Genomic DNA, 25,172 nt, shown 5'->3' on the forward strand with positions numbered 1-25,172 from the left:
ACAGCTGTTTCTGGGGGAGATGGGAAAGAAGGTTTGAGCTAGAGAGATAAAGTGTGAAAAAGGAAAAAAAATTAGTTTTTAACTTTTTTAATGTAGGGACAATTTTTCTCTATTGTTCTTCCATGCAGTTTGACCTTCTCTTACTACTCTTTCTTATCCTAAATGACCAGGTAACAGTATTTATCTATACACTGCCCCTCAGTTCAAGAAAGATGGGGAACTTCTTGGAAGATTCCACCACAGAGACCCTAAGATAATTAAGGGAGTGGAACATCTCCTTCATGAGGAAAGGCTGAGGGAGCTGGGTCTGTTCAGCTTGGAGACGAGAATGAGGGGTGACCTCATCAGTGTTTATAAAGATGTAAAGGGAGAGAGCCAGGAGGAGCCAGGCTCTTCTCTATTATGCCCAATGATAGGACAAGAGGCAAAGGATATAAACTTGAGCATAGGAGGTTCCATATAAACAGGAGGAAAAAAATACTGTGGGGGTGACAGAGCACTGGAACAGGCAGCCCAGGGAGGTTGTGGAGTCTCCTTCTCTGGAGACATTCAGAACCCTCCTGGACACCTCCTACATGGTGACCCTGCTCTGGCACAAGTGTTGGACTCTGTGATCTTTTGAGGTCCCTTCTAACCCCTAAATTTCTGTGATTCTGTACTGTGGCACAGGATAATTCGGCCATCTCCTGTTTGGGAGTTAAAAAGTAATGACAGAGGAGCTAGTATACACCTGTGTCTATACCAATGCTTTGGGCTGCCCGCAAGTATAAAAGATTCTCACCAAAACTGTCCCTTATTTTTCTGCTAGTACATGAACTTGCGTCTCTCTAGACCTCCTAGACCATGGGTTTTTTTTCAGGGCTTTCTCACCTCAGCCCTTGATCTAACTGGTCCCTCAAGCTTTCCCAAGCTCATTTCACTCTGCCTGGCTCCACAGAGCCCAGTTCCTCTTCAGTTTATTCTTTGCCAAGGACATAGGCTCCCAGCAGTCACAGCAATAGCTGTTAATATATAGCTGATAAAAGAATTACGTGTAAAAGACATTGTACCATGAATACATGGAGTGGGTTTGTTTGTTTTGAAGGTTTTGCTGTTTAATTAGAATGATCTAAATCAGGGTGTGAAAAAAGCAAAAAGAAAAATCTCCTTTCTATTAAAGAGAAACTGGTAAATATTTAGCAAATTAATTAAAAAAAAATATCTGTGAGCCTTTCATGGATGATGGTGTTTAATTTGGAAATGATATATAGTAACTGAAGTGTGAAAAAGAGTACCTGCAAATTTCAAATGTAATATCAGCTCCAGACTTTTCAGTGAGTCCTCTGGAATAATTTCACTTTAATTTCTTCCCCCCCCCCCCCCCCTCTTTTTTTTTTTTAATATTTGTGATGCTGCCTCTTACAAAGAATGGGATTCATTTTCTGTTGGAGGACCCACCTATATTTGGCACAGCAGTTATTACTTTTTTTTTTTTTTTTGACATGCAATAAATGAGAGGTAGGGTTGATTTCAGATTGTTCCTAATATCATTTGCTGTGCTAACCAGCATCCTGTCATTCTTATCTTACATGTGATAGCTCATTCATGTACATTCCTTCTGATCAATGAAAATGGAGGGTATTGCATCTTTTAAAAGAATAGGCAAACCTTGTAATTTACAGTCCAGCTCCACCATGAGCCATCTGTTAGTAAGTGTAGCATGTCAATGAAGTGATTGCATGAAATAGTGTTCAGATATATCTTGTAAATAATTGCTATATCTGTTATATATGTGTGACTGTGAGATCCCAGGCACTGCTTGTGATTCCCAAGCTCAGAGAACACAGACTTCCATTAAGGCGAGGAACCTGGAAATAGGAGGAACAGAAAGAACATCTAGGTTTGCAAGTCTAAAAGCCTGATTTACATCTAGTTAACATTTTGTGATTTTTATTTCTCAGGCTATAAGCCTTAGCTACTTGGATACATCAACCAGACTTTTAGACCTGCATGCCTAAGTATATAAACTATATTTTAACTGGTGATTCCTAATTATGCATTTGAGTTTTGGACTTCCAAGTAGGAATAGCACTGACTTCAGCATGAAATGAGGCAATGAGCAGCTTTCACTCAGAAACAGAAAGATTACAGGTGTTGGAAGCAGCATGTCAGAGTGCATCTGCTGTATTTTATGTCAGACAAGTATTAATGAAAAATAAAAAATATAATCACAGGAGTGGGCTATGTAACCTAGGTCTCTCCTTCTTTGGATTAGCCCAGTGCTGCTAGGGTTCAGGTCTGTTTTTCTTTTTCTTCTTTCTTTGCTTTTGTGTTTTTCTTCAGTTACTTGGGCCACTCTGCTGAGAACTGGGGATGTGTGTCTGAATTCCTTCAAGCTGGGAGAGAAGTCAGGTACTCACATCTCCCACCTTCTGTGTGAGTCTTCAGATTGTTATGCAAAGCAAAGATTAGTTCATTCTTTCACAGGCAGATGTCATTAAAAGGGCAAGTCCTGCTAATTAAGACATCAGCCTCTAAAAATGACAGGGCTCTAAGACTAAGGTACTTTATACCATCTGCCTGAGAGGCTATTTTCCAGTGCTAATAGCTATACTCTCTTTTAATAATTCCTTTTAATTCTTTTTAATAATTCTCTTATTTCTCTCTGCATACATTATATTACGTTGTCTTCTGGATATCCCTTTTGACATTCCAACATTGAGGACTATTTCAATTCATCCATGGTTTTTGGATATATGATTTAATATTTTTATATATCACACAGAACATTTTGAATAGAAAATATTGCCAGGTAGCAATATGCAGAGAGAGACTATGTGGTCACAAAAAAAGTCAGCCTTAGTCTGAAAGTCTCTTGAAACAAAGGGATTTTATTATTGCATTTAAATATGCTCATATTAGCTAGAGGAGCCTGATTGCTAGAATACTCCTTTCCTACTTTCATATAAATGCAAAATGACTGCATCTGCTTCTGAGGGAGAAAGAAAAAATAAAGCTACTGAAGTACCAACAAAAAAGTCCACTTCAGAGGTGTTGCCATCATTATCTGAGTGACTTTGCAGCAGCATTGGGTACCAATTCAACCTCAAGACTTGTGTGATAGGTTAATTAGGTGTTAATTAGGCTTAAAGTTAGGGGATAATGGTCTTCCATCCATTTTTTCCCTGTTTAGAGTATTGTCATCATACAACTTCTGGTAGTGCTAGGCCTTTGCCTGACTGTTACAGATTTTTAAGAGAATCTCTTCATTCTTCCTTTTAGAACAGAATTGGTAGAATTAATTTTACAGTGAAATTATGTCATTAGGTCATGTGATCAGCAGTTCTTCTCTGTTCCTTTTTTTTTTATTCCTCAGGAAAAAAACAGATTCTCTCCATAAGACTTAGTAATATATTTGTTTCACAATGAAATAGGATTTATGGAATTCCATCTTTATACCTATATTTTCCTCTTTTCTGGCATTTCTGTGCTAAGTGAGCTTTTCCACTATAATACATTGGAATACAAATTATGGATAAAATTATAAAGTCAATTTTCAGATTATGTTCTGTCTTCACCTGGAAGTAAGCAATTTTTCCTTGTAATTAATATATTGTGTTTGTGAGAAAAAGGCTTTTTGATAAAAAAAAACTTAGAATGGAAGTTTAAAAATCCATTATAAATGTCTCTCTGTTGTTTTCTTGGCTTTTCTTTGTCATCAATTTAAAAATGCTATATAGTACTTATTGCAAAGAAAATAGGTTTTATAGGGTAGTGATCAGGAAAATGGCAATCTTATTTTTTTATAGCAGCCTAATTAATTTCAGTGCTTTATCCTTGGTTGGCAGACAGTCCTATATTCTGCAATACTAAATAATTTGCAAGTAAACAAATGGGGGCTTTTTTAGCTTTCTTCTAATATTTTATATTTTTTGGAGTAACACTCCATTGTGAAGGCTAAATTAAAAGATTTTTTACACTGCCAGGTTTAACTGTTGCATTTAATCTTATGCCCTGTTTTCATGAGGTGCCTGTTGTGTTGTTTACAACATTCCTGTGTCCTCGAACCCCAGGACTATGATAAAATAGGCATAGTCGATATACATATATATATATATACACACACATATATATATATGTTAGAATTTTTCTGTTATTCTTTGCTATTTGAGTCATGGTATATTCACTGAAGATTTTTTTTTTCCATTTATCTAATTCAACTTTCATTAAAGTCACTACCAATTTTATTAGGTTATTTTATGACCTTCTTTGATGAGCGATTTAGAGAATTTTTATTTTTAAGAGCTCAAGAGTGCAGCAGAGTTTAGCAATATGAAGTACCTGCAACTTGGGATGTGTGAATGGATACAGACTATATCACTTTCTTGTGTTTCATGCAGTATTTCTTTATAAAACAAGTAGATGCTTGTCTTTTTTCCCCATTTTACAGTAGCATGATATCTAAGAAAATGAGCATTAGATAGATTTTATATTTCCCATTAAAAGTGGCATTGGGAAGCTTCTGGAAACACAGAAGTTTCTGTGGGTCTTGACACAGCCATCAATGGCATCAGTGTGCTGTATTTCCATGGAATCTAACACTATAATTCAAAACCTGTGTTTCTTGCACATTTTTGAGAGTTACCCATTTTCATTGTTCATACCTGTGAAATTTAATTTCACTTTTCTTTTTAAGGATTGGAAAACCATGTAAATAATAGGAAAGCAATAGACTCAGTTATATTGCCTATCAGCTCAGATGGTTACATTAGCTACCATTCCATTCTGTGATCTGAGAGTTGAAGACAACAGCAGGATTTATGGAGATGCTGTGGGAGGCTTTTTATAACTCCTTGGCCACCAGCAATCTGAAACAGGATTATCATATCCATATTTCTTTCAAACACATTCCTTCATTTCCCTGGCTTCTCAGCATTGCCCAAAATGTGTGAAACCCATTGTCCTGCCTTCAGGCCTGCATCCTCTTCCCAGCTGCTTTTCCTTCTACTTTTCAGGCCATCTAGAATAGCTCCAACTATCTCTGCTGCTGTTCTCAAATTTATTCTACTCTCCCCTGTGGGATCCTGGGTCTCCTTTCAGCCTTTCTTCACAATTCATGTGAAATTAGCAAGACTTCCCTATACAGCCATTTTTATAAGCACATTTTAAATCTCTTTCTTCCAGCTCTTGTCTGCACTTCTGTATGCAGGCAGGAGCGAGGGGAAGTGTCTTTCATTCTCCTCATTGACTTCTGTGAACCTGGTTAACAATTCTCCTACAAAATATATCGTGTGTATATTGGTCATTTTCATTTGGATAGATTGTGACTTGTTGAATTTGTTAAAATACCTGCAGCTTGGGAGTGGGGTTATTAAAGTAGCTATGTTGAATGGGAGAGGGAAAGAAAATACTTGGAGCCAAGCAGTTAGTTGCTAGTTAAGTCTCTTTAACAATTATTTTCTGTTGTGAGCAGCAGGGGTCACTAAACAGAAGGCTAGACTGGCTAAAGCATATAGGTGTTCTTTTTTCCCCCAACTAGATCACTTTGCACATAAAGAAATCTCTAAATCAAAAAAAAGGAAAATTCTTGCTTCTACTGATTTTGACAGATAATAAAAAGTATCTTTCTGATTTTAACCTAAATTATATGATATCTCTGCCTCTAATAAAACATCTTAAAAATTATCTGAATTTGTATTTCTTACAATGAGCTCTATATAAAACTTTTTCACAAAATATTGTCATTATATTGTAAGTTGCTGTTTACATTTAACACTGTGATAGCCAAGAAAAAGTAATGTAATTTGTTTTCTGTTTCTTCTGGTCACACTGTCAGTTTCTCCATTATTTGCTGCTATTGGAAGTCAATAAAACACAATTAGTACTGTGAAGAAAATAAAATAAAATTGGTTTCCATTTAGGATAAGTCAATAGGAGAAAAAACAAGATACTTAGGTGGTCACTCACTGTAACTTCACTCAAGAGAAAATGTAAACAAGTGCCCAGTTTTGTTCCTGGAAAGATGGAAAGCATTGACCACACAACTAAGAAATTGTGGAAAACCCAGTTAAACATATTAGCAGGCAGAACATTATAAAAGCATGCCAGAAAGGTTTCTTGATCTGCTTTGTATTTGTTCTTTAAGCTTTAGTAGTCAAGAAGGTGGGTTGTGGTATTTTTTATTATTATTAATCTTTGCTGCTGAATGAGTTCAGTTTCTCTCAGATTAGGACAGAAATTTCAGAACATGAGATTAATCCTTCCTGTCTTCATGGGCAACTGAGCAAACAGACCTGTATCAGTGTGGCCAAGTGTAAAACTGTAATTCTAGAGATGAACGTTGTCTTTCCTGTTTGCTTTGAACTTGACCTCTCTGTTTCTCTTCTAGGTAAGTTTGTATGTCTGATGTATGTGTGCAGTTATTTATTTATTTGTTTGTTGTTAACAGCTTCTGTCCAAGGCCCCTGGGAGAGAGCAATCTCACCAAACAAAGTGCCGTATTATATCAAGTGAGTATAAATAGTAATTCATTCCAGGTATCTACATTTGCCATTTATGAGGACAGTTGATTTTCTTAGACTTTCTAAGGTTACTGTGAACTGCTCCCATGGTGTCTAAATGAGAAGAACAAAAAGGAGTGAAGTGCACCAACTTTCACAGCATTGGGCCAGTTATTTAAAGACATGGTAAAATGCACTGATTTCTAAGTCACCAGGTTGTATCCTACTGTAAATCACATGTAAACTAAGTAAAGCGTTGGGGTATCTGGATTGCAGTTTAATTTGTACCTTTTCCCACCAAAGCATGGCAGGTTTTGCAAAAACAAAGGAAAAAAACATTCCAAATTGCGGTTGTGAATGTGATACTATGAGGGTTTTTTAACAGTTATGTGTATAATTTATACTATGAATTCCTTTAGGGAGTGTACTTAGTAAAGTCTGTAGCTAAGGAATGACAAGGGACAAATTGATCCCTGTGGACTATTCTTCTAGATATTAGTTCCCAAATTAAGCTACTTTGTTTTAAGAGATTTACATTCAGAACAAATGAGGAAATTTTTAAAAATCAATAATTTGGAAATACCTGACGCTAATGCCTTAAACAGAGCAACTACAGAGAAGCTAAGAAGTTCTAATACATTTTTTTTTGTTTTATCTTAGTTTTTTTATTATCTGCAATATGTGCTTTGAGCTATTTATGCATAACTTCTGAAGGAAAAAGGTGATGCAGTCCCTGTGATAAAGACTGCAGTGCAAGTAACTGAAACATGGTTATTTAATACATATATTCACATGGCCTTTCCTTATATTCCCAAAGCACTTTGCAAACTCTTGACTAGTGTCACTGAAGCCATCTGGTTACTGATGTCTCTTGCAGTGGCACTTGAGTCACAACTTCCACTGCAAGGTGAATTGCTACAGCAGCCTCAGAACAAGCATTTGAGTTACACATGAAGAAAACTAAGTCTGTAGTGCAATACAGAGGTACAGGTATAGCTGGCTATGTTGGTTTATGCATTGTTGGTTGGTTTATGCATTGAATTTGAAGATTTTTCTGTTTGCATTTGGCTATGGATAACTGAACAGCCACAAGGAAGCTGGAGAGCTCTGTCAAGGAGAAGGAAATCTCCAAGACACAAATGCAAGCTGAGGCTCTGGCACATCAGAGCCAGTATATGGCACTATTCTGAGGAAAAACATTGCTTTTTTCTATATTCCATTGACTGACTTGCCTTTATGGGAAGAGATGCCTCAATGATTCTCACTGTAGCCACAAAACACATTTCATGCTGTGCTTCCGTCACCCTGTGCTGCTGACATCCAACAGCTGACTCATTTTGCTGGTATGGTCAGTGGTGCTCTTGCTTTCTCCTTCCTCCTTTTTGGTGTTAATTTTGTTTCATCTCTATTCTAGGCCATTTGCACATTCAAAGGAACAAGTTTGTGTCATACCATTCACTGTGGAAAATATCTTCATAGCCATAAACAGCTGTAGCATTACTAGTTGAAATAAAATTTAGATTCAGCCACATCTTTTATAGAAAAACTTGCTGCCCTTGAGTTGTAAAAGAAACCAGTCATGTTTTAACAAGTCTTAGTGAGCTGTTACATCTATTCCTCTTCTCCAACTGTCCTCAGTTGGTTTTCTTCTCATTTATTGTCATCACTCTTTCATACTTACACTCAATTAAATTGCTTTCTGTGCCATTTTTGGCATATTCTTTATTCTTCAATTACTTTTCTGGCAATTATTTGTGTTCTAAAAGACCTTCTATGAAGACTGAGCAGCTATAGGTAACATTCTTTTAATTTTCACTTTTTTTTTTTTTTGTGATCAGTATAGAATATTGCCTCCCATGTTAACCACATGTGCTACACATTTTACTGTGTTTCATTTTATCTCATTTTCCCTTATTGCCTGACTGTTTTATCTCATCATTTTCACATTTGCAATGACTTAGTGTTTGATAAATCCATAAATAAGGAGACACTTAGTGCTAAATCTTAAGCAGTGATATTTAATAACTGGTAGGTATCTTCAAGCTTTGTGATTTTGTTGGTCAAAGTTCCACTTCTATGCTGTTGATTAATCTATAATTTCCTTATGCTTCTATAATTTCCTTATGACACTATTCACACCAATTATTTTTCCCAAATTGTATTGGTGTAGAAAGCATGGCTGTAGAAAATATAATTATCAACAGTGTGGAATCTTTTTCAGCTATTCCCAATTGCTGCCATTTTGTGGTTTCTTGGCCTACTCTCACCCTCATGAAAATTGTTGTCTACCAGCCTTGCACTAGCTGCTGCATTCTGGTGGATTTCCTACCTCTTTTTCGTGTGCTTCTCTCTTTTTCTCAGCAAACTCAGGAATCAATATCAGTGTTTCCAGACAGGAGAAGTGCCTTGGTTTCCAAAGCAGCAAGTGAACGTTCTGCCTGGATACTGAGCAGTAACCCAGAGCTGATTTAAAATGTGTAGAATTGCTTAAAACACATTTTATCTGACTTCTTTTTATTATTATTATTTTTTTATTCTTCCTTTTCTCTCTCTGTGTACTCCTTGTCTCTAGTGCAGGATTTAAAGGTTTTATTATATTAAAAAGGAGGGCAATATATATATAAAAAAGGTTTCAGCTTAATCACTCCTGTTCTTTGAATGCCTTGATCCTAATCTTATTGGAGTGCAACCCAGAAAATGCAAAGGCAGAAGCAGGTACAGGCATGTCTGTGCTCTTTAATAATGTTTTAGATGTATTAGAATTTCTAAATTTAAGTTTTTAGGAAACAAAACAGGCAATTACTGTATGTCAGAAATCTGTAAAGCAAATGAAAAAAATTACACAGCGTGAAGACTACTGAATACTCATCAAAAGATTAAAAAAGTCTCTCTAAAAGAATTCTAAAAAAGGCAGATAGTGAAGGTAGGGAGGCTGCAGATTTTGATGTCGTAATTCAGGTTAGATCACATCTTAGCTCACCCCTTGATGAAAGGGATCTTGTGTGTACATGCATACACAAGCACATTCTTATCTCCCAGTCACCCAGATAGAAGAGCTATGCAGCAGACCTAGATAGCAAAATCAAACGTCTGGTTTGGATTTTGCAACACCAGAAGCATTTGGTTATAGTGCATAAATCAATCCCTCTCTGCTGTCCATCCTCAAGGGGTGTGAGGGAACATTAAGTTCTCAGCAACAGTGTCCAAGAAGGAGTTGGACTGAAGTCTGCAACATACTTCCTTACTAAAAAAATTCAGTATTCCTACCATCATGACGTGTCAAAATTTAGTAGTTATTTCTGCAGCTGTATTAATCTTTGACATTATTCTTCCTTTGTATAACTGACTTGCCAGTTAATAGTGTCTGTCTGCTTACCCTCTTGCTGTGCCCATTCTTTTGAAGGATTTAAAATGCTGCTGCAAAAATACAGTAGCCTTTCATCTCAGTACTTCCCACAAAGGGAGCCTTCCAAGTTATTTCCCAGCCAAGCTTATTTTCTTATACAGATTATTGCAGTTCACTGAACTTTGTCCTGCTGAGGACAAAGCTTGATTCTCAGGAGTCCAGGAGATTTGACTCCTTGAGAAGATCCATATGAGCATAGCCATATAAATTATCTATGCATTGAGCTAACTCTGAGGACTATGCTTCTCCACTTTCCTACTGTTTTCCACAGTATAGTTTCCAGTGAGAGTTATTTGGCTTGCATGAAATGTATCAGCTTTTGACATATATTTTTGTTATTGATTCTGCAGTCTTTCTGTACTTCACACTGGAGATCTGGTGGGCCAGTTTCTATAAACATACTTCTTTGTTGTCTTAATTTTTAATCTCCATTTTAATTGTTGTTTAACCATGCAGAATTTCAACACCCAAAAAAAAACCTAAGAGCCCAGAGTTTTCACAGTAAAAGCAAACAGATTAAAGTCATGATTCCTTTACTTTTGTTCAAATTGGGGACAGGATAAATGTATCTATCTGAATTAAATTCTATGAAGATAAAATGAACCTAAGAATTGCTGTTCTGGTAAAATCACTTGGGTTAATTGTTTTACTGCAGAATGTAGGTATGTAAGAGATGCAAAAGCAAGGAGGAAATATCTGTCAGATGGGGCAGAGAGAGACATGGAGAAACATAAATAAATAATTTATGATTATGTATATGTAGTGACTGGGGATGTGAGCAAGCCATGAAAACCATCTGTATGGCTGACAGCTAACTTGTCTACCAAGCACCAAAAAGATATTATTTTGGCTTCTTAAAAGCACAGCTATTACAATGTTTTTCTGTCTTTCAGTTCTGATCTCTCCATTCCAAAGTTGAAACTATTGTGAAGAAAAACTATAATACTTTTCAGTCTGCCTTTACATGATGTAAATTATCATGCTGTCTAGTGTAAAAACCTAAATTAAATCTCTGGTATTTCTTAGCGGTTTTTCCAAGGGCAGTTTTTGTTTATCGGTTGTAGGGCTGTGAAGCCTTGGTTCCAAAACTTGTCACAAAAATTTAAACTCGGAGTGTAAATAAATGAGAAATCTTGAGCCTTTAACTACCTTTAAAATGAAAGTGGAGGTCATAAACAGATGTGTTCCCACTGACTGAGCAGGAGCACTCCAGGAAGATTCCATGGGTCTGCTCTTCCTTACCATCTGTCAGCAGGGAGTTACTGCCCTCACATGCAAAGTAACTGAAGGGGATTTAATTTGTTTTGAAATGAATTACAAGTGCTTAGCAGCAATTTTATCATATCCAAGCTGGTGCAGAGACTGGGGGAAGGGCTGTAGGCTCTCAGCAGGGGCAGTAACCAAGGGATGGTTAAGGGTGCTTTCTGTGTCCGCTGTGGGGGACAGAGAGCACCTTCCTCAGACACCTACACAACACTAACAGAACTTGGTCCCCTTGATAGGACAGTGTTCCTATTTCAGTAGACAGTAAATTCCTTAAGCTTTGTTAAATTTATTCAGTATAAAAATTTTGGCCAGTATATAGAGTTGAGTGTTACAGAGAGAGTAATTAGTGCAAGTTGAATCTTAAAATGTATTATGCAGGTAATGTTAATTGTTCAGCTTAGTAATGAGATGGATAGCAGAATTTGAGATGGAATCTAACTTCCCTATTTTCCTAATTAAAATAAATGTATCAACATTTTAAAGCCATTATATCCAGCTACTCATTTTCCAACTCTGGGGCTAGGAGAGTAATAAATGAATGATTTCTATAGGAATTAATGTGAAAAGTAAACTTTTTATACTGCACTGCTATTGTAGATTTATGGCATACAATTACATAACCTCATATTATAGTTGTAGGTGAAACCACTACATGTGTTGTAAGCTGAATGTGATTTTTGCTTGAATTTTACTTTTTACTTCGTTTCTATTTGCTTTGTTTTACTTACAATTGTTAAATGTAGCTTGACTGTGTAATGAATTATCAAAAATTAAAAACTTAACATAGACAATATAAATTTTGCAAAGCTGAATGACACAGATACAATATGGCCGTATTTTATACAGTATATGCCAAATCTTCCATTAAAAACTAGTTTTTACAGCTGCTCCTGATAGCTAAAGTTTATTGCCATATACTTCAAGCCCATGTTTTAAACATCGTGTGCTTAATGAGCAGGATTCAAAAATAGGAATTATGTTTCATTTCCACTGGAATGCTTTGAACTTGAAAAGATTAGACATATTAAGAGGAAAAATAGAAAGATTTGCCTGTCAGACTTTTCTTTTTTTAAAGATCAATTACATACTTAATTTAGATGACAGACAAAGAGAAGACAGCTTCTGATGACTGTCCAATGAAATCAGGGGAGTGGGAAACAATATCTCAGATTTTTTTTATATATTCTTCTTACACCAAGAAGTCTCAAAATTCCTTTGTTTCCTCTGAAGACTGACAGCTGCTTCAAAACAGAGCTTTCCACATCCATCGTCTTCACTGCTCTTGATTCAATGTCTTTTCTGATGCAGCTTGCTTTGCAAATAAGCAGACTGACTGTTTCCCCATTCCACACAGGAATAAAAAATTCACCCAGATAATGAGACAGTCAGCATTAAAGTGATACCTACTGTGCTTTTTTTTCTTCTTCTTCGTGATCTTCTCAGTTGCTGTATGGCAGGACTATAATTAATATTTATGCATTTTAAGGTATATTTCACAACCAGCAAAAAGTAGTGGAGATGGACATATATGACACATAGGAGTTACATCAGTGGCTCTTATTTGCTGTGGATGCACAGGCTTTGGTAGGCTGTGTAATGCTCTGGTGTTGGCACCTAGGGCAATGCAACAATCAAGAGGAGACTGAGAATGCAATGATCTGACATAGCAGCTGTGCTGCTTCTGTTTCTCAAAGTGGTCTGTCTGTCAGGGCAAGGTCAGCTTTTTTTCCTGGATTGACTTTTTTTTCCAAAATTAACCCACTGAAGCTGCTGAATCTCTCTGGTGTTTATTTTTCCTCTGACCTTCTAAGATGCCAGTTCTTCTACAGACTGCAATGAGTTCCTATTTTTCAAAATATTCTTCACCTATCTTGGCACATTTCTAGTCCTGAGTGATTTGTTTAGTCTTCACTTACTGAATCACGACTATGGATTATTTGACCCATTTTTTTCCTTATTGGATCTCAGTTATTTTTGTTGTTTTCTTCCTGTCTGACAATAGCTGCAATCAGTTCTGTGTTGCATATCAGTTCTGTGATGTCCTTATCTTTAGGCCTTCCATCCCAACAATTAATATGTCTGTCTATTATGTTTAATGGTCATAGATTCTTTGGGAAGCATGAAATTAATTAACTGAGATCTGAATAAACGTCAGTAAGATTGTAGTAGACTTAAGTAAAGATTCCAACCAATAGGTTAAGAGTGATCGAATCATCTGTGTTCATTTTGCTTACTTCTTGTTTTCTGATTTAAAGGTTGAAGTTTATGAGATAAATTACAACTTCAAATATGATGTATAAGCCTGGAAGCCTCTTGCATGCTACATATTTGCTTTGAATTTCAAGCATTCATCACATACATTTTTATATCAGGAAATCTACGGCTAGATAATTCAAGAAAAACAAACCGTAAAAAAAAAAATGCATCACAACATCTCTGAATAAATTGCTTTTCATACAAATAGTTTTGATGAGACAAGCATTCATGGTTTTTTCTCCATGGCAATTGAGCTCAGAAATGAGATTATGATAAAACACAACAGACTGTCATTATCAAGTAGCACTCCTTATATAACCAGCCCAGCACAAACACCAAATGGGAGCTTAGAGCCTACTGAGTAGAGCAGTTAAGTAGAGGTCATACTTTGCTACCTAACACCTTTTCATTCTGTGTTTAGGTCCTCCCTCTTTGTTTTTCAGCAGGGCCAATGTTTGCATGAATGCTCTATGTGTTAGGTTGGAGGGCTGAGGAGGGCATAAACTCAACACAGCAATAAATTACTAAGAGTGCTGGTTGCTGTAAATTTGTGCAAAGTTGTTAGTGGGAGTTTTATTTTTCTCTCCTCCTTGCTTCACGATGTGAGCTTACATGCTAATATGTTAGTTACTTTGTATGGTAAATTACTGTATGGGGATTAACGTTCACATTTTCATTCTCTTACAATAAATAACAGTTATAAAAAAAAATCTAAATATCTAAACCCACAATAATTCAGCCTTATTTGGGTATTTTGTGTTTATCTAGACATCTGCTAGAAAATTTTCTTATTTTAACATTTAAGTAGAAAAAATAGCTTTAGATATCTAGACAGTAAATACCCCAGATTGCCTTTTGAATTTCAATATGTACTTGACTCCTATTTTTCCTTTTCAAGATACTTTTTCTGTTCACGACTGCAGAGCTAACCTGGGAGCAAAAGGACTATGATACACTTTTCGGTGCTCTGTTTTTCACAAAGTTAGCTATATATTTTTACTTGAAAGTTGTATTATTGGAGAAAATTTTGTAAAACTTAATGCTTGAGGGTCATGACATTCTACATGAACCATAATAAAAACTTCTAGAGAGAGAAGTTACAGGCATGGAGTTAAAAGTTAAAGGACTAGCTAGAAAACTATTGTGTTTGATTTGGGAACAGATGACTTCATACATCTAAATTAAACCATCAACATGAAACATCATGTTAAGATTTTAATCACAGCCCAAGGCATTTCTAGTTGAGACATGGGTGTAATACTTTGTTCATAATTTGGAGACACCTTTGCAGCAGGAAATATGCCATAATAATCTCAAAGAGATGCAAGTTAAAGAGTACATGGTCTTAGAAATTTTTTGGGTTTGGTCCAGTATTTTAGCTGCTGTGACCTGAAAATAGGAAATAAACCAAATACAAGGAAGACCTAACTTAAGATGTCCCTGCTTACTGTAGCAGGGTTCAAATGGATGACCTTTAAAAATTCCCTTCTGACCCAAGCCATTCTATGATTCTAAATAAAAATTAAAGTATTACGTTACAATTTAATAAAAACACTAAACTTCTGTTTTCAAGCAGTATTTTTCAATGCACCATCTGCCATTCTGAAGGTTCTGTAAGCAAACTGACATACATTTTAGCATTGTAAAGAATGTGACAAAAAGATACCAGATTTTACTGCATACAGAAGCACAGAAAAGCTGCACCCTCATTAGAAAAGCAGGAACTGCATATGTCCTCCCAGATCAGTGATTTTTATCTACCATTTCATCTTTAATTTAACTCTACTTAATTGCATTCAGCTTAGAACTTCATCAATAGCATCAATAGCAGTGCTGTTGGCTGACCTCTCCTAAACGTAGAAAACATAGAAAAAGTTAAAGCAACTGAAAATGCTACTAGATGCTAGCAACAGCAGCAGCAGCAGTAGTAAAAAGATTATAAGATTATAGCCATAGAGAAGACTGTAAATGTCCCTAAGGAAATCTGTGTATAATTTAGTTTCTGGTATAACCATAGAGGTAGCAGCGATATGATGGAAACTCATAGGCAAACCTTCTCTCAACTGAAAATTCCCTTGAAAGTTTAAAAATGCAGATTTGATAGGAATATTAAGCTTAAACAACAAATTGTATGCACATATATACATTCTATTACTGCTGGAACTACCTCTGCCCAAACAGTTAAGGAATGATTTTGAAAGTGTTTAAAGCAAAATTCCTGTCAGGGAGGAATTTTTAGCCATTATTTCTGAGAATCCCTGGGATCTATAAATCGTATGCTGACAGATAAATGTGATTAAAAAGCTAAACTTAGATGTGTTCTGAAGTAAACAAGCCTACATTTATGATAGGTTTTCTTACATCTTAATTACAATTTTGCATGTCATTAATTTGCATTTCATCTAGTTTTGTGTTTAAAAGCATCCTCTGCTTCCATTTTATCACCAGCTCCAGTCATACTGTGGTTGCCAGTTTTACTGAGCATATTTCATTAGTATGGGAAAAGTTCTAATGCAAAATATATCTGGGTTTTTTTTATCAGCTTTTAGCTATAGCAGTGATGTTCAATTATTTTTATTACTGTGTTTTGCTCTATCTTGACTATCAAATCATGGAATACCAGAAGTTTACTTTCACAACACAATGTTGATATTCAGTCTGTCCCTTGTGAGACAGTGCTAGTCCAAGTTCATCTGAAAATCGTTCTGAATTAAGCAGTTTAGAGCATAAAGCTGAACCCTGCAGCTGAACTATATTCAGAGATATTCACTATCCCAAACCTATAGCATTTTAGGTATTTTTTTAGACCCAGTACTCACAATGATAATTTCAGTAGGTACAAAGAGCCTGCATTCATAATTTAAAAATGACTGTGTGCTTTGTGAAAAGAAACCCTATGATTTTCATAATTGCCTTTGATGTGAAGCACAAAAGAAAAGCTGACTCTTAGTGACAGCCATATTCAGCACTTTCAGAGATGTCTGAAAAGCACATTAGACAGCCCTGAATTTTGTTGTTTCTAGATTATATCTTTATTTGAAGTATTCCTAAACTAGACTTATACCAACTACGCACCTGAATGATCTTCAGTTTCAGTGTTGGGGTGTTGGTTGAACATTATTTAGTAATTAACTAACTAAAAAAAAAAAAAAAAAAAAAAAAAGTGGAGGAATATTCAGCCAGTGACAGACCATATGGTCTGGCCACCACAAATGAAAGCATATTCATCAAGCTGATGCTGTACTAATATGCAGCAGTAACAACTCAAAAGCAAAGGGTTCATCACAGTGAGGGAAATAGCATTTAGAGACATGTTTGTTTGAAGGAGAAAATAATTCTCTGAAACAAGTTTCTCTTGAGATCAGAGTAAGTTTCTTGATCAGGTACAGATAGTTTCAGAACAAGAAACTGGAGGAGTGACATTTAGAACATCAAATAGCTGAATGCTAGAGAGCAAGCCTATTTGCTTAACTTTGGTCCTTTAGACATCAGGAGCATATCAAAATGATTTGTTTAAGACTTTTGATTTGCAGTGATATATTGTCTTTGAAGCTTATCTGCTACTTCTTTCCTTACATGGGAGTCATTTTCTTTGGGACTGTCCTTGATAAAACCAAAAAAATCTCTCCTCTGACACTGTTCAATATCCAGAACATTGCCCTCATTTTTCCTGGAATTCATGTCTATTTCCAGTCTGGGGTATTTTTGGGTTTTTTTCTTATGCAGTATTTTCTATCTTCAATACCCTTTTCTGACTGAAACAGCTCTTAATAAGGTTGCTAACAATTTCCTGTTGTCCAACTCCAATCTTTAACTGTTCACATTCTTCTAGGTCATTCCACCACTTTCAACAAACTCTTTCCACTTGTCCTTTCTTGTCTTCTCTTGGCTTGTTGTCAGGGTCTGCTTTGTCATACTTTAACATTCACTTTTTCTTCATCTTCCCCTTGCTTTCTAATGCTCCCTCTGCAGAGCCAACACTGCCCCCAGCCCGTGACCTTCTTTAGCCTATTTTCACTTTGCAATGCTTTTAGTTTTCAGTCCCTGGGCATATCCCAATAGCAGCTCCAGTACCTCTCCTTTCAGGGTTTTGTTTCATTTGGTTGTACTCATGATGTCTAAATCATAGAATCATAAAAAGGTTTGGGTTGGAAGAGACCTTAAAGATCATCCAGTTCCAAACCCCCTGCCATGGGCAGGGACACCTCCCACCAGACCAGGTTGCTCAAGGCCCCATCCAACCTGACCTTGAACACTTCTGGGGGGGAGCAGCCACAGCTTCCCTGGGTAACCTGTTTATGACAATTCTTTTTTCCTGTTTTCTCTACAGCATTCCCCATTAGGCAGTTATTAAGTCCTCATCTCAAAAAGGCTAGAATAGATTCTTGCAAACCTTAGTGTTTCTCTGTTGACATTTACACTCTTTTATCATAGAATCATAGAATTGGCTGGGTTGGAAGGGACCTCAGAGATCAAGTCCAACCCTTGATCCACTACCGCTCCAGTTACCAGACCATGGCACTGAGTGCCACATCCAGTCTCTTTTTAAATATCTCCAGGGACGGAGAATCCACCACTTCCCTGGGCAGCCCATTCCAATGTCTGATCACCCTCTCGGTAAATAAATTCTTTCTAATGTCCAACCTAAACCTCCCCCGGCACAACTTAAGTCCGTGCCCTCTTGTCTTGCTGAGAGTTGCCTGGGAAAAGAGACCAACCCCCCCCTGGCTACCCCCTCCTTTCAGGGAGTTGTAGAGAGTGATGAGGTCTCCCCTGAGCCTCCTCTTCTTCAGGCTGAACAGCCCCAGCTCCCTCAGCCTCTCCTCATAGGGTCTGTGCTCGAGTCCCTTCACCAGACTGGTTGCAATTATGCAATGTTACTCTTCATTGTCTACCTTTCCTTTCTGTCTCCTCTGTGCCCTTGATGCCTACTGACACATTTAGTATTGCTTATTCTTAAAATATCTTATCTTCTTTTCCTGCACCAAAAAAGTGTATTGTCTTTCTGATTCCTCTTAAAATTTTCATCATCTTCTGAGATTTTTACCTAATATTCAGTCACTGTGATTTGCAGTAATCTAATTCAGCCTCTCCCTTTACTTGCTCATTAGAAGATTGTGTTCACTGCATTACCCATACTTACAAAATTAATAATAGCCCAGAGTACTTCATTGCATCATTGCTAAAATAAGTGAGAATCAGAAGTTGTAACACTGTTGCTCTTTCTGTCACCTGACTTGAGTACATATTTTAGCAACTTTTTTTCTGTGTCTTTCTTTACACACCGCTGTATGGATTTTACTGTACCACTACACAAAAGGCAGATAAATTTCATATTCTACCTGTTCATGTAGATAAAAAGAGAATTTTAAATACTAACAAATATTCTTTTCCAGTTTTCTGACCTGTCTTGAAGATGACTGAGGTGATCTAAACCCCACAGTAATCCCACAGTAGTACCAGCAGACTCCTTTAACTTATTCTCCCTTAATTCTTTGTCCATCAGTGTTGACAGGGTCTGACATTGCCCATCAATGAAATACCAGAAATACCACTTTGCTGTATGAGGAGCCTGGAGATTGAACCATAAGCTAATTGTCTTGGTGATTAGGTCTACTAGCAATTTTCTGGGAGATGATTATCTCAAATTCTTTTCTCCATTTCTGATGCATTCCATTAATTCCATAAACTCTAAACCTTTGTAGGCTCACAGTATTGGGAAGCTACCTGCCTTAGCTTACAGTGTCAGTTTGTTAATGCACATCATCTCCATATTTGTTAAATACTGTTGGCTTCTGACTCCCTCCAAATTCCAACTATTTACTAAAATTTTTCCTGAGTGCAAGAGGGTCTCTCTGCCTCTTCTTGTTCTGAGAGGATATACCACTGGGCAAGGTACTGTAGAAATATGAATTAGACTTGAGCCCATTGACTTTCAAGAGGAACAGGCTACGTCATGGCTGCCCATCACAAAAGGGACATCTCCATTCTGCAGTAGCACATAAGCACACCAGGATTCTCAACAAAAATTTTAATCAGTTGTTGATATTTGCCTTTCCAACATAAAGCCATGCTCAGAACACCCCTTTGATGGGAGTGATGGATGCTCACAGAAATAGGTCTTGGAAGAGAACATTGTTCAGTGGTCATCCAGTGATTCCTGCATAAACCAAGCAGAAAGAAGGAAACAAGTTCTGAGTAAATGCATCACTGGCAAAAAATTAACACTTAAAATCAGACCTGGTAGACACATTCTTGGCTAAATCTGTTTTTACTTTATTTCTCTTTTGTACCATACAAAGAAATTCTAGACATCTAGAGTGGAGGGCTGTATGTAAGTGCAGAAAGCCAGGATATTTTAATCTAGTACTAAAGCGCACCAGTAGACCAAGAGAGGGCCTCATACTAATGCTGCTGGAAGAAAGTTTGCCTACCCGTTAAACCGTGGTCTCTCATAGAAGAGAATTCAGAAAAATGTTTTGGCAGCTATTTCTCCTCATACCTGTCACATTTCCAGTGACCTTACACAGAAGTAGTGATGCAGCATAAAGGCAAATCAAGTTCTTCACCCATTCTGCTCTTCACAAGAGAAGGCAAGTTTCCTTTCTGTGCATACATCATGAAATACAGTGAATCTCAACTCTAAATTAGGTTCTCTAAAGATTAGTACAATGGAGATCTTTAATAATAACAATTAGTTGGATATTGTACTCTTGGCAGCTGCTTGTGGTGCTTTGCACTGCAGTATGCCTTCCTCACTGCAGTCAGTACTACTGACATGCCTTTAGCAACATAGCACCTTCTTTATATGCCCCAACATTTCCCCAAAATTAAAAATGGTAATTGCAATTCTTTCCTTTTTTCATGAGAAATGATTGAGCTCATGATTTGCAAGGACCTGGTACATTACAGAAAAGATTACCACTGCTATCTGTGGTGTTTTTTCTAGACATCATCATCTTGACTGAGAACTTGGCAATTAACAAGTCACAGCAATGCCACATCAACCCAAACTAGAATCATATCCTAGCACCCGTTCAATTTCTTGTTCTCAGCTTGTATTTTTAAATTTTGAAAAATACAAACTCTTTTTCTGAGCAAGTATTTCTTGGGAAGTTATTTTCTTTTTCCCTGTAGACTTCACACTTGTATTTCCCCATTCCTGGAATCAGCTCTCATTTAGCATGGGTCAATCACAGTTCTAAGCTCTGCTGTGCCTTCTCCTATACTGTCAGCCTCAGAGACTTCTTTATTCCACCTTGGTATTAGAAGGAGAGCCTACTTTCAACTCCAAGTCGAGTGATGGTTGTATTATTCCAAAGCTGCTTTTGAAAAAAAAAGAAGTTTTAAAAAAATCCTCATCAGTGGTAATTAATTTTGACAGTGTGGGCTTTGTAGCAATTCACAAACCTGTACTTTGTGCATCAGCATTCCTTATTATTCTAATTAAAGTGGAACATTGTGCCCTCGCCAGTCATTAATGGGTTTTTATTTTGTAAATGACATTTGCAAAAGTTAAAACGGGCAGTTCATATGAAGTCCACAGGCAAGAGCATTAAAATTAGCATCACCATAGCAACAGTCTTCCATCATTAGTATTCAGGGCAACAGCAAATGTTTTGTTGTGCTTTTGTTTCAAAAAAGGAAAAAAAAAAAGGGGGGTTTCTTTACTTGTCTTTCATAAATAGTCTCAAACCCATGCATTTCAGGTAAAATTCTTATTACATTAATTGTTAAGTCACTATTCTAGCATTTCCCAGTGTTTTGAGGTATTTGTTTTTCAGGATAGAGGGTGAATTTCATGGTGTCCACAGCTGTGTGTGTCTAACTTCCTGAGTGACATTTATTCACTGCCTGCCTACTGCTCTGCAGCACAGTTTTATATGAAGTCTGTCAATTCTACTCAAGAAATTGTACCAAGCAGGGGATTCTGCTGAGATTCTTTTAAAGATTCATGCATGGTAAAACATGGTCCCATTAACTGGAGTGTGCATCTGCTCAGTGCTGGGTTTTGATGTTTAAATGATGCTATTTATATACTCTTATTTTTATTTTTTCCTTCTCAGGAATTGAAATGTAAGTGCAGAAATCATCCCCAGTGAAACAATATTCAAATACCATCTTGTCTCACATAATTTAGAATCGAGGAGAGAAGAGAAGGGTGCTCCCCTTATGGGAAACCAATGTAGATTATGACTGTAGTCCAGTGTCCTTTATTGGAAGAGGTGATTCTGGCTATATTTTTGTCTAAAACTTTAAAGCAGACATATTTGTCTGAGAGCTTGTTGCAGCAGTACTTTGCAGTTCAAGAAACAGCTTAGCACCACATCCCCTAGTTTGAGGCATCCTGTCTGCCTGTGTCTTCTGAAAGCAAAAGCTTGCAGTCAGTACAGGAGAAGCAATGGCTGTCCTGTAGAAACAAATATTTTTCTGTGCAGACAGACAGGGGCTAAGAAGAGATAAGCAAGGTGAAAGACATTAGATGATGTGTGAGGTCAGCAGGGCTACTACTGTTTCAATTTGGTATACTCTGGCTTTTCAGGAATAAGCACAGATCTGAAGTAACTGAATGTTCTCTAGCATTATATCTCTGGCTTTTAATTTGGCACAGGAAGGTCCTTTCTTTCTTCTTTATCTTAAAATACTTCACTTTGCAGGGTTCTTTGCAAGAGAATAATCTCTGATGAGTAAACACATTCTAGTGCATTGCAAAAGCTGGGGCTGTAATCCATTCCATGAGAGATATTCCTGTATTTTAATAAGCAGAGCATATTTTCATACAGTGATTGCCTTTCTAGTATCTGCCCAGGTAGCAGCAATAAATTTTTCAGCTGGTAAGATCTGTAGAATTGAAAAAACTGTAAAAAAAGCAAATACATATATATATAAGGAATATCACTGCTCGATTAACTAAAAACCATCTATGTATGGTGGTTTGACCAATGACATCTCGTGCTTGGCACTTGGAGAGCTTTAACAGAGAAGGGGACTGCAGTATGCTGAGATTCTGAAACATCTACGTATGTGTTCATTTGTTCAGCTGCTAATTTTGTTCCTTTTAGAGAAGTACATTTTTGCTTGGTCATGTTAATTTTCCCCTTGTGCTGATTCATGCTTTTTTCCTTTTTAGTTGCTTGCTAGATGCTTTCTTGGAGATTCAGCATGCTAAAGCAGTTAATTTTCTCTCTTTTAGACTTCCATCTCCTATTGCAGTGAAGATACTTACTAACTGAACTGTAATATTTTGAAGAATTTTACCATTTGATCTTCTAAGATAAATTCAGTGGTGAAACGAAGCATCGTAAAAACTGAATAACTTTCACTGAATCTAGAATTCAGTGTTCATTTAGCTAAAAGGTTTCATTCCTAGCATACTATTTAAGAAAGCTTCTCTGTAATGCAATTTGAGTAAATTCAGTAGTCGTTTCTTGCAGTGCTGCATCTTATAATTATCAAATAAATAACCTAGGGTGTTTTTAAACCAACTTTGGAGAGCTTTTTAGGTTATTAGCTCTTTACAAGCATTAACCTATATCATCATTAGAAAGATATACCTAAATTGCAAGGATTTCATAGCCTTGCTTATTATAATAATGACAGACAGGGTGGCAAATTTTTGGAAGGATCAGTTACAGGCTACTCTTTTCCTCTCCCAACTCCATTCGTTCATGGAGAGACCCTTGAACAGTGTGTGACGAATGAGGGGAAACTGACTTTCAAATTTATTAAAAAACACCGTAGCTACTTTGTTTCCCAAAATATACACATGTATGCTTTCTACTTATGTGTGTCTTTGAAAAAAATACTGAAGCTGTTCTTCATTAAAGATGTTTCTGCATTTGGTCTAGAAATAGAGGAGGAGAGAGATGCGTGTCTGTGAGTAGAAATTTCAGATCTGCTATGCTAGTTGCAGATTTCCTGTTTAAAGAGTGAACTCTGGAAGCAGAAATAAGCAAAACTTTGTTTTGTATCTTAATCTTCAAAATCATACCCAGATTCAACCTACAGAAACCCTGGTGAGTAGAAGTAAGTGGTTTGCAGCTGTTCTCCTGAGTGTAACAGACTATGTATTCTGTAGCTGGAAATGTCAATGATTGCAGGAATAAAAAATAAAACCCAAAACTACTAAACCTAAAGCACATTTTTATTTCTCCATCTATAAATTTTTAGTGCAAGTAATTTGGAATAGAGTCATCCTGAAATTTTACATCAGTATTTAGAAAGGAATTTCTTCCAGATTGCTGCCAATGAGAACATTTTAGCCACTAGGGCCCTGTTGTTGAAAAGCATTTTTTCCTTTATACTTCAGTTTACTTGAAGTATCACCTGAAAATTGGAGTTAGAAAACTGATTCCCAAAAATCTCTGATGAGCTCACCATGATTTCCAAATACTGGTTTAAACTTGAGTTCTGAACTGAGAAGTTTTGACATAAACCATCACTAGAAGCATAAACACAATGCATCAAGAGATTATCATTCTGTCCACAGGCACACTGACCTAATTTATTCTTTTAATTACTACTTTTTAATTGAAGTGCTTATTCTCCTGGTACTGCTGTGACATTAGTGAACCATTTAAAGCCCTTTGCAGACTGTTCAGTTGCAGCTGGAGTTCTATATCTTCATATTTAACCAGTGGTTCCTCATTCATCTGCTTTTCCACTTTTAATTGTTCTGCAGCACAAAAGCAATGAAGGCTTTACTGATACAATCATTACATGCTAGTGCTTACTTTCACAGGCTATTATTTCTTCTCCTCTTTCTAGTTGGAGGAAGAAATAAATATTTATTTGTAGCGGGAGGAGCCATTCTTGCTCCTGAAGCTCGACGAGCTGCTGGTCTCTTCCAGGACTCCAGCCACCACACAGCGCTTCCAGGGTAGAAGTGTAGCGGGAAGAGCCTTTCTTGCTCCAGAGGCTCGATGAGCTGCTGGCCTCTCCATGCCTCGCACCAGAGTGAGCTTGAGGTGCCTTCTGTGGGTGTGTGTCCCACCTTTATTGGCCCCCTGGTCTTGCTCATGCCCAATAGGGGCCTGTCCTAATCAGGCACAGGTGGACTCACACCCACTCACTGGCAATTCAAGGCACCTGATTTATCTTGTTTCTCTACATTTATTCACACTCCAACAATCTTGAAATGAGCAATTCTCACAGACAATTCTACTTTATGGTGGGAGCATTTAGGCTCCTTTCATACATACATGTCAGAAGGTTGGAAATCAAATTTGATTTCTGTGCAGAAAGCAGATTTGGTCATTGATTTCAGCAAAGTTACCTCTTATTTTTTAACAGCATAAAAGGGATCAGAATCTGGCTCTGAGCATTTCCTCTCATGTATCATGTTTTTTCACATCAGTGCCCAAAGTATTGTGGAATAAACCATTGCTGCTGGCAAAACACAAATCTGTGTCTGTACAATTTTCACTTGAGAAAACGGAGCCCGAAACCGTCAGCACTGCTTTGCTCTGGGGCATTTGTTCACTATACTAGAAATAAGGAGTGGAAAAGAGTCTATCAGCATGAATCCTTTAGCAAACTCATCTGTGTGGATATGCCCACATTGTGTAGACTTGCAGTAGTTCCCCTCTTCAGTTTGCATCAAGTCAGCCAGTGGGACTCCTTTCTCCTGTGCCAGTCCCTTCATTTTTTTTGGTCAATGAATTCTATTTTTAACACCTGGAGACCTCCCAAACAATATAGCTTTGTTACATGTTTTTTAAAGTACTTACCAACGTTTTCCCACAGTTTTATAAACTCAAATTAAA

The 25,172-nt window shown here is 36.9% G+C and overlaps 1 protein-coding gene across 4 annotated transcripts in view; it reads left to right on the forward strand.

Annotated features, from left to right (window-relative positions):
- Window positions 1-25,172, forward strand: part of DMD (dystrophin) — a 950,620-nt gene that overhangs the window by 829,961 nt on the left and 95,487 nt on the right. For all 4 annotated transcript variants that reach the window (XM_030448312.1, XM_030448319.1, XM_030448327.1 and 1 more), the window contains exon 62: window positions 6,428-6,488. In XM_030448312.1, coding sequence (XP_030304172.1) covers window positions 6,428-6,488 — 61 coding nt within the window. The remainder of the gene's footprint in view (window positions 1-6,427; window positions 6,489-25,172) is intronic.

This window comes from Calypte anna, chromosome 1, assembly GCF_003957555.1.
Source record: "Calypte anna isolate BGI_N300 chromosome 1, bCalAnn1_v1.p, whole genome shotgun sequence".
Lineage (NCBI taxonomy): Eukaryota > Metazoa > Chordata > Aves > Apodiformes > Trochilidae > Calypte > Calypte anna.